The following is a 16,536-nucleotide window of genomic DNA, read 5'->3' as shown; positions in this document are numbered from 1 at the left end:
GGATTACTATAGAAAACAATGCTAGGCTAGATAGAGGGTAGAAGGAGGAGGAGATGACCACAGATGGATGGACTCAATCAGGGGGGCCACAGGCATGGGTTTACAGGGCCTGAGCAGAGCAGTAGAGGACAGTCTTGGAGGTGCCTCAACCACTGGGTCGCCATGAGTTGGACTTGACTCGAGGGCAACTAACAACAAACAACAACAATGGGGAATGGGCTTGAGCAATTCTAAAGTTTAGTGTTCAGTATATCTTTACATTTTAGGATTTTGTCTAGTTCTTTCATAGCTGTCCTTCCCATTCCTAATCTTCTTCTGATTTCTTGACTGCAGTCTCCGTTCTGATCAAGGTTTGATCCAAGGTTTGGGAAATCTTTAACTATTTTGATTTCCTCATTTGCTAAGTTGAAATCATGTAAGAAAACTAGGGAGTGAATTTTAAAAAGCCAGAATAAAATAACTTTGATTGAAGTCAGCATTCCGCTCTATAGATCTGTATGCCAAAAAAAAAAAAAAAAAAAAAAAAAGATGAGGTAACTGAACTTTCTCCCACCAGCCGCTATTACTGTCCAACGGGAACGTGGCCTTGACTGCTAGGTAGCTGATCCCAGAGTTTTACTATGAAAAGGAATGTAAGAATACATCCTAAGTGGCATGTGTTGGAATTCCCACCCACAAATGAATCACGCTATTTCTGAGTCACAGAAGGACACTGACCATGGGACCACTGAAATAGGTTCTGTGCTCCAAGTTGGAATTATTCAATAGGCAGGCTAGACACTGAAAAGTGATGCAGTAGGTTAGATGCAGACAGTGGTGTCACAAAGGGTTGCAGGGGATGCAAACCGCACCAGGTGACATCCTAATGGGTGCGTGACACCAATGCTTCTCAAACATCTGCTTTTTGGCAGAAACAGCTGTGGCATTCGCCTGAGTCCCATTAAAATGCTGAAGAGATGGTGTGTGCGGAGTGAGGCTCAGTGGGAGGAGAAAGAAGAGTCACCAGGTTAGGTTTTTAAAATTAAAATTTCAAAAAAATTAATTTATAATTCAACTTTTTTTAGTTTTTATTTTCTTTAAAAAACATAATTTTACCAAATTTTCACTTGAAGCACATTAAATTATGTCAATGTAAATCCATTTAGGCTGTGTGTAATTTAAAAGTATAATTTTAATGGTGCCAGTTGTTTATGTCACAACTATTGCCATTACAGCGTTCCCTCCACATTTGTTGGGGTTAGGGGCACAGGACCCCCATGAAAACGGAAAAACAACAAATAAAAAAGCACTACTGTGGTTTTTTTTTTACCTGAGAGACCACCTCTTCAGGAATCTCTAGATCATCCAGCACAACTCTGTGGTCAACATCTGCCAAAAGTCGACCATATAATCATGCTGGAGGACCTACAAATGCCTAGAGAAGTGCTTTCTGTAGTAATCTTTAGAATGATCCTCCAGCGCAACTGTATGGTCAGATTTCCAGCAGAATCTCTCTGGAGGATGTAGGGGTTCCTAGAGAGAACATATTAATCAAATTCGCAAATAACCAAAACTGCAAAAGTCAAAGCTGCAAATGTGGAGGGCCCACTGTACATTCTATGATATATGGGAATAATGATTTATGAGTAACATTGGTACAGAAAAATATGACTAAGGATTCTGTATGATGTGATATAAGAGGAGGTCAGTGGGGGTGACACCATGAGTTACCGCACCAGCAGACACCAACCCTGGATGCAGACTATATGAGTTTATCACAGGAAGGAGATCGAGAATTTATCCAATGAATATGCTGGAAAAATTGCGTAATTATGTGAAGCAATTTCACACAACGTTGCACAAAACACACCATTAAAGTGGCCACAAAAAAGCATTAACGGGCATCTTTTTACTTTTGGGATTTCAGCGACAGTGCATTTCCTATATCACTTTATTTGCGCGATTGCGTGTGATAATCATTTGTGCAGTCACTCACCATTTTCGCTTTATTTGTGGGATGCTTTAAATGCACTTTAATTTCTCTTTAATGCAGAAATTAGCCCCAGTGTAATAAACTCCTTAGTCTCGCTCAAAATGGAATACATTCTGGAATTTCACCTGGACAGAAAATAAAACCTCAAACACTCCTATAAATGTAAATTCACGCTTCTTAGTCAGGCTCAAAATGGAGGACATTCTGGAATTCCTCCTGGACAGAAAACAAAAGCTCAAAACACTCCTATAAATGTAAATTCGTGCTTCTTAATCAGCATGCACTGAGCGCACTGAAACCCTCTGACAGACACTGATCATGGAGTTGCACTGGAGGAGGTTCTCTCTAAGGAACCTCTAGGTCCTTCAGTGCGACTTTTGGTTAAAGTTGACCATAGAGTTGCACTGGAGGACCTAGATGTTCCTAGAGAGAACATATTAATCAAATCCGTTAATAATCAAATCCACAAATATCAAAGCCTCAAATGTGGAGGGATGAGTGTATTTCATAATTGAAATGATGGATTTTTTAAAATGAAATAAATTTTCTACAAAATTATGAATACTATATAAATAAACAAAGTTGTAATATGTCATAAACTAATACTATTGTATTATGTACTTTTATTAATATTATCATAATATGTAATAAACTAATACTGATAAGTGAAACTATGCAATAAACTATTAAGTTGACAGAAGTCCAAAACACGTTGCAAGAAATAACCCAGTCTGAGAGACTACTTTATAATTGCCTTGGCTCAATGCCAGGGGATTGTGGGAAGTGTAGTTTTGTGAGACATTTAACCTTCTCTGTCAGAGAGATAGCTCTGATGCCACGATAAAACTACAAATCCCAGGATTCTCTAGCACTGAGGCAGGGCAGTTAAAGCGGTCTCAGACTGGATTATTTCTGCTGTGGGTGTGTTTTGGACCTAAATTAACAGAAGTCCCAAAACACACTGCAAGAAGTAACCCAGTCTGAGACTGCTTTAACTGCCCTGACTCTGCGCGAGGCAAATCTTGGAACAGTAGCTTTATGAGACATGTAACCTTCTCTGTCAGAGAGACTTCTGGTGCCACAATAAACTACAAGTCCCAGGATTCCTTAGCACTGAGCTAAGGGGCAGTTAAAGCGCTCTCAAACTGGATTATCATCTCTCTGTGCCGTGTGTATTTGGACCTTAAAAGTTAGTTAACAGAAGTCCAAAACAGACTCCCAGCCTGAGAGAACGTTATGAAGGCCTTTTGGCTCAACGCCGCAGGGAATTGTGGGAAGTGTAGTTTTGCGGGGCGTTATTATTTGAGCCTCCTCCGAGGCGATGGCGGCCTGAGGGAGTGGGCGGGGCCAGGAGAGGCTCCTCCCTCTTACGTCAGAGGAGGAGAAGTGGCCCTGCTGCTGGGTGTCGCCCGCCTCAGTCGGTGCCTCGGTCAGAAGAGAAGAGGGCCCGAGCGGCGCTTCCCTTCTCCTCTCCCGCCTTTCTCTCTCTCGCTCTCTCTGCAAAGGATGGTTTTGCCCGACGAAGAGCGCAGCGGAGGCGGAGGCGACAGGCTCTTCTTCCGAGCCCCGCCGGAGCTGGCCCGCGACTCCCACGTCCCTTCCTTGGAAAAGTACCGGGACTTGTACCGCCGCTCCGTCGAGGAGCCCCACGGTGAGCCTCGGCCGCAGGCGCCGCCCTCCTTTTCCCGGACACGCCTCCCCTCCGCCTCCATTTTGAGCCTGACTAAAGAGCCTGGGTTTACATTGGCAGGAGGGGTGCGAGCTTTTGTTTCCTGTCCAGGAGGAGCTCCGAAACTTCCTCCATTTTGAGCCTGACTAAAGAGCGTGGACTTACATTTGTAAGAGCGTTTTGAGGGTTTGTTTTCTATCTAGGAGGAATCCCAGAGTGCCCTCCATTTTGAGAAGCTAGCAGTTCATATTTCTAGGAGTGTTTTAAGTTTCTTATTTTGGGGGGGGGGGGGTTGGTGTCCTCCATTTTTTCGTGAACATCCTCCATTTTGCGGTGCCTTGTCCCTCGGGGTAACCAGACTCTTAACTGCAAAAGGAGGAGGACCACAAAAAGGAGGACATGGAAGAAAAAATGGAGGGCGTGACCAAAATAAAAGCTGAAAGCACTCCTATCGATATATAAGCCCATGCTTCTTAGCCCTGCTCAAAATGGAGGACCTTTTGGAATTCCTCCTGGATGGAAGAAGGCTGGAATGGAGGAGGTGTCTGGGGAAAAGAGGGTGGTATCTGGAAGTTGTGGCCCTTGGGTGTCTGCCAGGGGCCTGGGGCTTGTCTGGATGCAGTTCCCCCCTCTTCTCCTTTGCTGTGCCATGCGCTCTTTTTGTGGCTCTTCATGTTGTTGTTGTGCGCCTTCTTACCAACTCATGACAACCCTATTTTGGGGTTTCCTTGGCTCTTTTCTTCGGAGGGAGTTCACCATCGCTAGCCTCTGAGGCCGAGAGAGTGTGGCTTGTCTAAGGTCATCCATTGGGTTTCCATGGCAGAGTGGGGATTCGAACCCTGCTCTCCAGACTCCTACTCCAACACTCAGAGGTTGCTCTCCTGGCTTCTCCTCCAGCCCCCTTTCTCAGAGCAACAAGACCAGTGACAGTTTTCCTGTCTGTAAACAGCCAAGTCTGATTATGACTCTGGAGACTAGGGTTCGAATCCTCACTCAAGCAGAAAAACTCAACCTTTGGCAAGTCACACTCTCTCAGCCTTAGAGGGTGCCAAGGGCAAACCCCTCTCTGAGGAAACCTGCCAAGAAAACCCTGTGGTAGGTTCACCTTAGGGTTGCCATAAGTCAGAAATGACACAACAACAACAGTCTGACACTGAGAGAGTGTGACTTGCCGAAGTGGGTTTCTGTGGCCAAGTGGGGATTTGAACCCTGGCCTCTAGAGTCCTAGCCCAGCTCTCAAACCACTATCCCACGCTGGCTGTCATGGCTCTTCCTCCAGCCCCCTTTCTTGGGGCAACAGGGCGGGTGCCAGTTTTGTTGTCCAAAGCAAAACAGCAAGTGGTTTGAACCATGCAGGGCCTTGTAAAGGATGTGTTACCTTGGAGGTTCTACCAGGTGTAAAGTCAAGAATACTGTATTTCTAACCTAGAAGGTTTGGGTAGTAATTATGGCATGGGTGCCCCCCTCTGCTTACTAGGCAAAGAGATCTTGTAGCACCTTTGAGACAATCGGCCAAAACATACTGTAGAAATAATCCAGTTTGAGAAAATTTTAACTGCCCTGACCCAATGCTTGGGGATTCTGGGAACTGTAGTTTTGTGAGACATTTAGCCTTCTTTTTCACAGAGCTTTGCTGCCGTGATAAACTACAGTTTCTACTTAGCTTGAGCATTATGCACGCATCTCAGGAAATTGGCTCAAGTCTACGAAAACTCACGCTGCCAGCTTTTTTCTTTCACTTAGGTCCAAAACACACTGTAGAAATAATCCAGTTTGAGACTGCTTTACCTGTCCTGGCTCAGTGCTAGGAAAATTGTAGTTTGTTGTGGCACTAGAGCTTTCTGACAGAGGAGGCTAAATGTCTCAGAAAGCTCCAATTCCCAGAATTCCCTAGCATTGAGCCAGGGCATTTAAAGCGGTCTCCAATTGGATTATTTCTGCAGTGTGTTTTGGACCATAGTCTCCAAGGTGCTACAAGATCCCTTTGCAGACTGATTTTCCAGATGAACACGGCTATATGCCTTTGACTTCCCTCCCTACTAGGATTCCTGTTGCTGGTGGGTGTGTAGAGGGAAGCCCTTGTCAGTTCCACAACCTCAAGTCTTTTTAACCCTCTGCATCATATATGTCAAGTTACAGAGTAGATTCCTCTTCTGTTGTTTGCTTGCAGATCTAAGTGTAAACCAAGCAGCGTGTCTGAGGACCTGTTGAGAGTCCAGAGCTGTACCTTTGAAAGCTACCAAGCTCAGTGCATAAATGTTTTAGACCTTTCCTACTGCTTTTCTTTGACCATGCTAAACCACAGATACTTATCTGAATTTACAGTAAAACATAGTGGGCAATTGCCAGTATGGATGTAAAATCTTTTTCTCTTGTGTCTGTCTGTGTGTTTGTTTTTCCAAATATTGATGTGCTAAATGTACAAAACGTACACCAACAACACCACCAAGAATTGATCAGTGTTCAGAGCTTTGTCTATGGAAGTAACATTTATGGACAGTGGAAGAACGTGGTAACACTCTTGAAATTCTGTACCAGTTTGGGATATTCTGGGAGACCCATAGTATTTTCTGTAGATTCTAGAATATTTATCTCCCACTAGGTTTTTGTCAGCATTATTTATTTATAGCTTTTACTGTATTCCCCACTTTACAACTGGAAAAGCTCTGAGGGTGGCTTATATATCAACAAAAGGTGGGTCCTGCTCACAGATTTGCAAACTACAGTCAGCTCTGCTTATCCATGGATTTTTTATCCACTGATTGAAGCATCTATGGGTTGAGAATATTAAAAAAAGTTAAATTCCAAATAGCAAACCTCAATTTTCCATTTTATATTAGAGACACCATTTTCCTTTTCTGTTATATTTAATGGGACTTGAGCATCCACAGATTTTGCTATCCATGGGGGATAGCGGATAACAAAGGACCACTTTATTTCTTTTAAATATAGTGGATTTAAACAGCATACCTCCAAAGTGACTCGAAGCAGCTTTATTTTGGCCTGTCTGTATCAGGCCTTAGTTTGTAAAAGATGGATTAGCTATAGAGGCATACGAGGAAGTTATAGTTGGAAATCATAGACATGTGGGAAGTCAGTGGGGGGGCAGGAGTGGGGGGGGGAAGGTTGTTTTTATATATGTATGTATGTATTTTCTTTATATTTGTAGTCAATTTCATTTGGTTTATTTAATAAATGTTTTGTCTGACTTTTTTGTAAACTGATTTGTTAATAAAATTTATTTTAAAATTAAAAAATAAAATAAAACAAGGATTGGAAACTTGTGGCCCTCCAAATGTTAGACAGCAGCTCCCATCATCCCATACCACTGGCTGTGTTGGGAGTTGCAGTCTAGCAATCTCAAGTTGCCTAACTCTGATTTAAAAGACAGAACACAATTATTTAAAAAAAAAAGATCAGGAGAGAAAAAGAAAGAACATCAAACATCAGGTTTAAGTTCTTCATGTAAATCGGTTCTCCAGTTTGGTGGTAGTTTGTAAGAGGCAAAGCCTAATGAAGGTGGCTTCTTGGGGGCTAATGGTGGCTCCTCTTCTTTTCTTAATCATGAGTTAGATTAGCTAGCGACAATGCCTGGCTTCCTTTGAGAGCTCCAGAACTGGCACAGAGCATTGAGCAGGATCTGTAGGACCCTCCTGGTGTTGTCTAGGGATTAGAATATATATATATATATATATATATATATATATATATATATATATATGGTTTCAGAGTTTTAACAGTCAATGGACAATAGTCAGTGGACCCTGGACAAGCAGAGGATTTTTTTCCAGAAGGAATGCCCTGGAAAAGTGGTAAACTACTTACTATAGAATCATAGCGTTGGAAGAGACCACAAGGGTCAGCCAGTCCAACCTCCTGCCATGCAGGAACACAAATCAAAGCTCTCAACAGATGGCCATCCAGCCTCTGTTTAAAGACCTCCAAGGAGGGAGATTCCACCACTCTCCGAGGGAGCGTGTTCCACTGTCAAACAGCCCTCACTGTCAGGAAGTTTTTCTTAATGTTTAGGTGGAATCTCTTTTCCTGTAGCTTGAATCCATTGTTCCGGGTCCTATACTCTAGAGCTACAGAAAACAAGCTTGCTCCATCCTCAATATGACACTCCTTTAAATACTTAAACAGGGCTATCATATCACCTCTTAACCATCTTTTCTCCAGGTTAAACATACCCAGCTCCCTAAGTTCCTCCTCATAAAGAATGGTTTCCAGACCTTTCACCATTTAGGTCGCCCATCCATTTAAAACAGGGTGAGAATTGTGCAGCTTTCCAGATGTTGTTGAACTACAGGTCCCAGCAAGGATTGCCAGCTTAAAGAAGAACATTGTAAATTGCAGTGCTACAACATCTTTAGAACTGCATAGCTCTCATCTCTCTGGTACAGTATGGTTGTCTACTCTTAAACAATGTTGAGTTATTTCTGCATGGTACACTGTTTATTTATCTGTGCAGTTTGTGACAGTACAGTACATTAAAATTTAGAAGTGTTCTCCTAAACATATTGTTTTGGTGTTTGATGGTACAGGTTCAAATACATACTTAGGTTCAGCCAGTGTAGCATTTTTGCTTCATCCAGTGGCTTGTGGACTGTTTGAAGAGCAATCAAGCATGTGGAATCTTTTGGTTTAACTGTCATCTATACAACTTCTTCAGAGGTGATCCTGTGACTTTGCTTTGGGTGAAGACCATTGATGGAATTGGGTTTGAATGTTGCATTCTCACATTCCCCTTTTCCAAAATTTTGCTGCAATCCTTATAGAAAAAACTTGTATTGCTGGGTGGAAGAAATATTTTTTCTTCCCAGATCTTGGGCCCATTACAAACGGGCCTTAAAGTACGCGCTCTGCGCGTACAAGGGTTAGGAAGGGGCAGTGCTTCCGCACCCCCCTAAACCTAGTACGCGCTCTGCACGTAGAAAATGGCGGCGGCCGTTCCACATGGCCGCCGCCATCACTGCGTCACGACCGCGCCGCCTCCAAACAAGGTGGCGCGGTTGTGAAGTATTGGGGCTGCGCCAGGGCACCTATGGCGCCCTTTCCGCGACCCCGGAAGGAGCTCCATTTCGGAGCTCCTTCCTGGCTTTGTGTCGCTGGCCGCAGCCTTCAGACAGCTGCACCCAGCGACGCAGAGGAGAAAGGGGCCAAGCGGCCCCTTTCTCCTCCTCCCCGCCGCCGCGGGGTGTTCTTGGGGCTTGAAGCCCCAAGGACACCCCTTTCCAGGCTGCGCTGAAGCGGCCTTTTGCCACTTCCCAGCAGCCTGCAAAGTGGTGGATCGGGGCCTCGGAGGCTGCCGGTCTGGCAGCTGAGGCCCCGATACAGTGGAGAAACGGGTGGGTGCACGCCGCCCCAAACGGGTGGTCTGTAACCTGTCTTAGATGATAAAAAGTTGCAAATGTGTTTAAAAGCAAGAAGGCATAGTTGGTTTTCTCCTACTTAAAGAGAGTATGGTCGTTTTGTTGTTGTGGTGTGCCTTTAAGTCTTTTCTGACTTATGGCAACTCTAAGGCAACTCTATCACAGGGTCACCCAGTGGTTTCTGTGGCCAAGCGGGGATTTGAACCCTGGTTTCCTGAGTCCTAGTCCAACACTCAAACCAGTATTCCTCCCCGTAATTTAGCAACACACAGATAGGCGCTGATCACCAGCTTAGAGTGAGCTGAACTTTTGCAATGACCTGAAAGAAATTACATTTTTGCAGTACCGATTTAGTGAGGAACAGGTGAATCATTGGAGAGAAGTCATAAGAAAAACGATGTGTGTCATGTTGAGTTGTACAGTTTGGAAATTTATCTGTACCAGGAAGACGTCTCCTACAATGACTGTTGTCTTTTCCTTGATTTATGCAAATACCACAGTGAATGTTTTCCTTGAAGTGATTGCGAAAATGAAGAAGTGTGGTTAACTGTAGTTTTTAGTACTGTGTCTAGAAATGAGAAAGGACTAAGGAACTATGATAGAAATTGCTTACTGTGGTTAAGCATTCCTGGGTACATCCCAGTAGACCCAGAATTAACAACATGAAAGTGCAATCCATCTGTTCATACCTCAAGCATCCAGGTGTATTCAGAGAGAAAATATTTAGCCAGATTTCCATCTGTGCCATTTTTCTGAATTTCAGTGTTAGAAAATATCATTGACCCTTTGTGAGATAGAATCTAGTGTAGACGTTGTAGTGACATTATCTGTCAAATGAATAAACAGTTCTTCTGTAAATAGTTTTATTTCTCAAACTGACACCAGCAATTCTGGGATGTGTTTCCAGTGACGGTGGAAGGCACTTTATAAATTAGAATCTATTGGACATAATTTCAGGTTAGCGATGTTTGGAACACACAGAAACAGATTTTTATAGCACCTTGAGGACAGCAGATTTAATCATGGGTGGCACAAAGCTTTGTTGGCCAGAATGTGCTTCACCTTCATTTGCTACCCCTAAGGTTCTTTTGTGTTTGTTTATAGCAGCAAGCTGATCTGTTTAACACTCTGGAATTTGGGAAATACCATTGTCAAACAATTTCTACAAAAAAGCAGAAGGCTACTGTGAAGCATTGTGTACTTTGGCATGTGCATTAAAAAGTATGTGGGTGGTGCATTGTGACTAGCAGTGGATATCTTAGTACATTGGGCCCTTGGTATCTGCTGGAGTTTGGTTCCAGGATACTTTGTGGATACCAAACCCCATGGATGCTCAAGTCCCGTCATATATAATGGCATAGTAATATGGTGTCACTTATTTAAAATGGCAAAATCAAGGTTTGCTTTTTGGATTTTAAATTTTGTTTGACTTTCTGTGGATGGTTGAATCCATGGATGCAGAACCTGTGGATATGGAGGGCAAGACTGTAGATGTAAAGATTGATTTTAAGCATAGTTTTGTAATTAAAATTGGGAAGAAACCAAATAATTGAACATGATATATATTGGGCCTTTCCGAACACATACTTCCATGCAGTGTATGAAACCTGGCCATATATAACTTTAAGGTATAATGGTAAGTATGACACTGAGTACCGTAGTGGCTGGGAACAACAGTGGGACAGCTCTTTCTTTGCTGTTCTGCTTCTGAGTGTTCCAGAAGCACCTGACTAGCCACTGTGGGAAAACTGGATGCTGGATTAGATGGGCCTTGGTTCTGGTTTAGCACAGCTCTTAGATTCTTTTCGGCTTACCATTAAATAAATATAGTTAGGGTGGAGATACAAGTCCGCATCTACCAAAACAAATAAATAAATAAGCTGCAAGCCATAACTATTTGTTTGTTAGAAATGGACTTAAGATATTGCTGTGTAGAACTGGCAAAAGTTTTGCATTGATATCATCAAACTTCCCTTTTACTAACAACGCAATCCTATGCATGCTAACTTCAAAGTCCTATCGACTTAAGTGGAGTTTATGTGCATAGGAAAGCATCCCACTTCCTTAAAGAAGATCCACTAATTTTTACCTATTTATTGCTGCCGAGTCATTTTACCTTAGATTAAGTTGGATGTTTTTGTCCTCCCCCCCCCCCCCCCACTTTCTTACAGAATTTTGGGGCGATATTGCCAAAGAATTTTACTGGAGAAGTCAACACACTGGATCATTTCTTCAGTACAACTTTGATGTCACCAAAGGGAAAATCGTTATTGAATGGATGAAAGGGGCTACGACCAACATTTGCTACAATCTGTTGGACAGAAATGTCTATGAGAAAAAACTTGGAGACAAAATAGCTTTTTACTGGTAATGTTCTGATTTTTATTGCAATATAGACAGTTGTGATACACGTTCAGAATTAAGAAAATGTCTGTAGCATTGGATTACTTTATATTATTAACAGTATATGGTGAGCTGATAGAGGATTTTTTTTTGTCCTGAGAACTCACTTTCAGTAGACCCTCTCTTAAGGCTTTCACACTAACAAAATTAAGGCACAATGATTCCACTTTAAGTGCCATGGCTCATCCTGTGGAGACCAATGATTTGTAGTTTGGTGAGGCACTATAACATCCTGGCTGAGAATTCTAAATAGCCCTCCCTAAACTACAAATTTCAGGGTTCCATAGGATGTTGCCTTGACAGTTAAAGTAGAATCACAGTGCTATAATTTAGTATGAAAGCACTTCTGTAAGGTACATGGCTTTAAAATGGGGAAATTGTCTAAATGGTTTTTTGTGGGTTTTTCGGGCCCAAAAAACCCACAAAAAGCTATGGATACTGGCTATGAAAGCCTTCGATTGTCTGTAAACGATTCTGACTTTTCTAATTTCATACTGTGATGGAAGCAGTGACCTCCAAAATAATTTTGAAAATCTGTGTAATGCTCCTCTTATTTAAAAAAAAGAGGACAAGATTAGTGGTTTTTGCATGTAGTCGGATCTTCTTATACACAGATTTTTTTATACACGGATTCAACCATACATGGTTTGAAAATGTTCAAAAAAAGTATAAATTTCAAATATCAAACCTTGATTTCCCATTTTTTATAAGGGATACCATTTTGCAGTGTCATAATATTTAATGGGACTTGAGCATACATGGGTTTTGTTATACACAGGGGATCTTGGAACCAAACTCCAGCGTATAACAAGGGTCCACTGTACTTCCAAAAGTCTTCTGCATAACTTGCAACAAACAGACACCATTGTTTTCCTAAATAGTAGATGCCTCACTTAAAGGCCTGTAGTGGCATATACTAGATGCATAGCCAAGGCATGGATGACTTTTTCCACCATTGTGTTTTCAAAATGTCAGCCTTCTCCCACTCTCAGATTTATTTTCAAATGGTCACTCTGAGGTTCAGAAACCTGATCAGAATACAGACACTTTAAGTGAGGTTTGACAGTCTGTACATGAAGTATCATATGTGTAAGGAATTCTTGTTGCAGGAAGAAAACAGTTTCCTATTATTAACTTAATTAACATTCATCATGCCTCTTATTTTTTGTCTCTTTTTCAAAGAGACCAATAAATCATTTTTCCATTGGCTATCATTGCTTAATCCTTGTAGGCAGAGACACTCTTATTTATTTCCTTTTCCTGACTGTTCCAGTTCCCTCTTCTTCCAATTAGTATATACATAGTTTACAGAATTACAAAAGAGCCAGGAAGTGTGCTGTGAATCCTATCTGTATTTATTAGGAAGTAAGTCACACTGACATCACTGGGGCTATATGTCTCTAAGAATGGTTGCCTGACTTTGCAACTGTCAAGCCTTTATCGCCTAAACATTCTTCAAGTAGTCAAGTGGGGTTATGGTTGTGGTTCTCAAAAATAGTTTTGAGAATGCTGGAGTTTACAGGATCACATGCTCCTAGTAAGCACAGCTTTCGGGCCAAGTATTTATTTGTGGTTGCATGTCTGGTAATGGATGTGGTGACAAGGTGTGGAAAATGTCTTCCTGCTTATTGGCATTGTGGGTGTTGTAGAGTTTCCTGTGGACTTTTGTTATAGAGTCTGTGCCATATTGTGTATTTGTGCATGGACATGACAATGTGACTTCTTTTGGCAAGCATTGGGCTGAGAATTGTTCCCAATTTATGGGGATTTTTAATCTAATTTTGTACTTTGTGGCCAGTGCAGACCTAACATTGATAGTTCTACTTCACAGGATTGTTCTGAAGTTACATGTAGGAGCGAGAGATTATGAGCTAATAGGAGGGAAAGTGGCATTATACTGTAATACAGTCCGTCCTCACCTTACGCGGGGGATCCGTTCCGGATCCCGCCGCGTAAGGCGAATTCCGCCTATGCTCGAGCCCCATTGGAAACAATGGGGCTCGGGCGCGGCGGTGCGGGAGCGTGTGGGGTGCAACGGGCGCGTGCGCCCATTCAATTGAATGGGACGCGCCGCCCCGCGCGCGCCCCGCTGCTTGAGCACGTATGCTCAAGGCCACGTATGGTGCGCCCGCGTATGGTGCGGGCGCGCTGTAAATAAATTGCTTAACCATGATCAATCAAGAGCAGATATCAAGATTGCTTCGCCTCCCAGATGTGGTTCACATTAAGCAGCAATGCTAATTGTGATTTGAGCTAACCAGGATAATTGTTTTGCCCAGAGTCTGAAACCAGATTTTATTTCCTGGTTTAAATGGAAATTTGGTTTATGCTAGTCCTGGCAGTTCTATGTTAGTAGGCATTCGTTTTTTAGAAGAAAGCAACAAGGGAAGGGAGTATGTGATCCTGGCAACTCCTGCATCTTGCTTCTCATTTAGTGAATTCATGAAATAGTGACATTAATTAAATTTCGTACCAGTGTAGGAGACGGAGTTCATTGCTAGCAGTTCTTTAAAAATACACTTGCTCAGATTAGTGAGGAAATTCATTAAATAGTGATGTTAATTAAATTGTGTGTGCAGCTAATTACTTAGAACATTAATGGTTGAAATGACATCACTTAGCTATTTTTGAGAAATACCAGGCACTTTTATTAGCCCATAGCCCATAAGGTATTTCTGGTCTAAAAGAATAAGAACAATCTTAAGTGGAATTCTCCTTTTATCCTCTTTCTTTCATGGCTTGTCTAGAATGACGAAGTTATTTCTAAGCCAGGTTAGGCAAGGTGCAGTTGGGGATGACATACAGACCCCAACTTCTGCAAAATACTTGTTTTTCAAAACAAGAAGTGAACTTCTGGCCACTTCAATTTTTTTAGTTATTTTTGTCAGTCCATGAAGTCTTACAAAAATTATAAACCTTTCTGTAATAAAAAATAGGGCCCTAATACTCTAGTCTTTCCTCATGGGAAACATGCTGTACCTTGAGAAAAGTGGGTTTAAGATTCCTTTCATGGCTAACTGAATGTTGGGCAATCTTTGATCCTGCCAAGAAATTACTGGACTGCAATACTGGTTGGGCTTGTTGGGAGTCAGTCCAACAACATCTGCAGTGGACATTGTCTTCCCAGCTGTGAGCTAAATCTTTTCCTTGAATATTCTCTTTATCAGATAATACTTGCAGGCAAATTGTGTTGCATGGGAATCAGCCAGACTCTTATCTACCTCAAATATGGATAGGCAAGACTAAACAGAGGTTCAAAGGATACTTTCATATGGGTCCAGATCATGCTCCAGTTTTTGGACAACTTTGAAGGCGGGCTAGTAAAATTGAACTCAGAGCATTGCTTTATTCTTCCTTATGTTGCTGTCTTGTCTTTCTATGCTTTGCTGTTTTAGGAAGCTACTTTCTCTTCTTTTTGCTTTGGCACTTCAATTTTGTATCCCAGATTTTTACCCCCATTACATTACATTGCATGAAAGATGAGATGATTCTGGGCCTTCATTGAGATAAAAGATAAAGCTTGTGGTACTCATGACTGTTTTAGTTTCTAGGGCTTAAGGCAATAAATGTCATTAAGTGCTTTTTTTTTGCTATAGCTAGGTGAATGATCACAAAATGTATTCTTTTATTACCACAAAATATATTCTTAAATGGAGTGAGCCTCTGGTATACAGCATTGTCTGTAGATCAGCCTTTGAAGTGCAAACATCATATTTGTATGCAGGTTAACCATTTGGATCTTTGGTCTGTACTGAGTTTGTCCAGTAGTTGCTCTGTAGACTCTGCTTGCTTTGGTTGGATGGATGAGGATATTGTTAATCAGGCTTTGAGAAGAAACGTATCTTGCTAACTAGTGCAAATCTCACATGCTTTTCTTTGAGCAACAATGATTTCCAGTGAAAGCACCAATATTCAGTTTACTTGAAGAATTTATTACGATTACTATAGTCCCCCCCCCCCCCCATATTAATCTACAAATGAGGCTAAGGAAATGCTTATTCTTGGATTAACAAGCTCATTTGTTTTATGAACATAGATAATACTTAATTAGATGGTGCTTTGTAAAGAACCTCAAAGGGCTCTTAGTTTAAAGGAGACACAGGCAAACAACAGAGGTAGGGGGAAATATAGGCATGGATAAACAGGGAAGGAATGAGAGATTAATTCAATTACACATTCTTTACCTTAGGGCCCATACAAACAGGCCAAAATAAAGCTGCTTTGGGTCACTTTGGAGGTATGCTGTTTAAATGATGCATGATCCTAAGAGGCTGGAAGCCACGCCAAAGCCATGCTCTCATCCTAAGGACTGGAGCGCAGCTTTGGCACAGCTTCTGGCCTCTTGAGATGAATGCATCATTTAAACAGCATACCTCCAAAGTGACCCGAAGCAGCTTTATTTTGGCCTGTCTGTATGGGCCCTTAGTTACATTAAGGTATTGGAACACAGGGATAATCCAAAGATTTTCCAATAAAATTAAGTTTGAAGAAGGGGCTTTCAGGGGAGTACTTCCAGGTGAAAGAGTTTCCAAGAAAAAATGCACAGAGCCTCTCAAAATGCTTGATAAGGCTAACATTTACGGCCTCACATAGTTAGATAATACACAAGGGCTGCAGATCTTTCATTAACATGTTTGCTGAAGTAAACCCAGAACTGTTCAGATCCTTATCAAAGGCCCCCAAAGGGTTTCCTGGTGCCTCCTTTTTTCTGCAGCATTTTGTTACTACAGTACATGCATCTTACCAGCAGTACCTAAGAAAACACTTTCCTCTTTCCGCACCTATGTTTTAACCATAGGAATTTAGCAATCGTATTTTAACTCTGTCTTGTTTTTGTGTCCCAGGAATCTTAGGAACAGTGCCCCAGAGAGACTTCTTTCATATTCTAGGTCTTTAAAAAACAAATTCCTGATGAGTTTGTGGCAACCTCCTTGCTTCTAAGAAGTCCCATGTGGTAGAATTTTGACTTGAAACTAACCACTTCAACTAGGGCAATGGTCAAAAATGCTCTGTCAGATGTTTATGCATCTGCCATGATTTCTCACCCATTTTCATTTCTAGGAATTGCACTTAGAATGTTCACTTTTCATGTTGAAACTAGGCACTTCAACTTGAACAAT

General features: G+C 41.8%; 1 protein-coding gene across 5 annotated transcripts in view; it reads left to right on the top strand.

Annotated features, from left to right (window-relative positions):
* Positions 1 to 3,378: 3,378 nt before the first annotated feature.
* LOC149315803 (acetyl-coenzyme A synthetase, cytoplasmic-like) overlaps positions 3,379 to 16,536 on the top strand; it is a 62,039-nt gene continuing 48,881 nt past the window's right edge. For all 5 annotated transcript variants that reach the window (XM_089514122.1, XM_089514121.1, XM_089514120.1 and 2 more), the window contains exons 1-2: positions 3,379 to 3,623; positions 11,185 to 11,380. In XM_089514122.1, the coding sequence (XP_089370248.1) occupies positions 3,479 to 3,623; positions 11,185 to 11,380 (341 nt within the window). In that variant the 5' untranslated portion in view covers positions 3,379 to 3,478. The remainder of the gene's footprint in view (positions 3,624 to 11,184; positions 11,381 to 16,536) is intronic.

The sequence above is a fragment of the Sceloporus occidentalis genome, unplaced genomic scaffold (assembly GCF_023333645.1).
Source record: "Sceloporus occidentalis isolate IW3139 unplaced genomic scaffold, rSceOcc1.0.p SCAF_3, whole genome shotgun sequence".
Lineage (NCBI taxonomy): Eukaryota > Metazoa > Chordata > Lepidosauria > Squamata > Phrynosomatidae > Sceloporus > Sceloporus occidentalis.
Note: the sequence above shows the minus strand (reverse complement) of the source record. Positions and strands in the feature narration are given on the sequence as shown.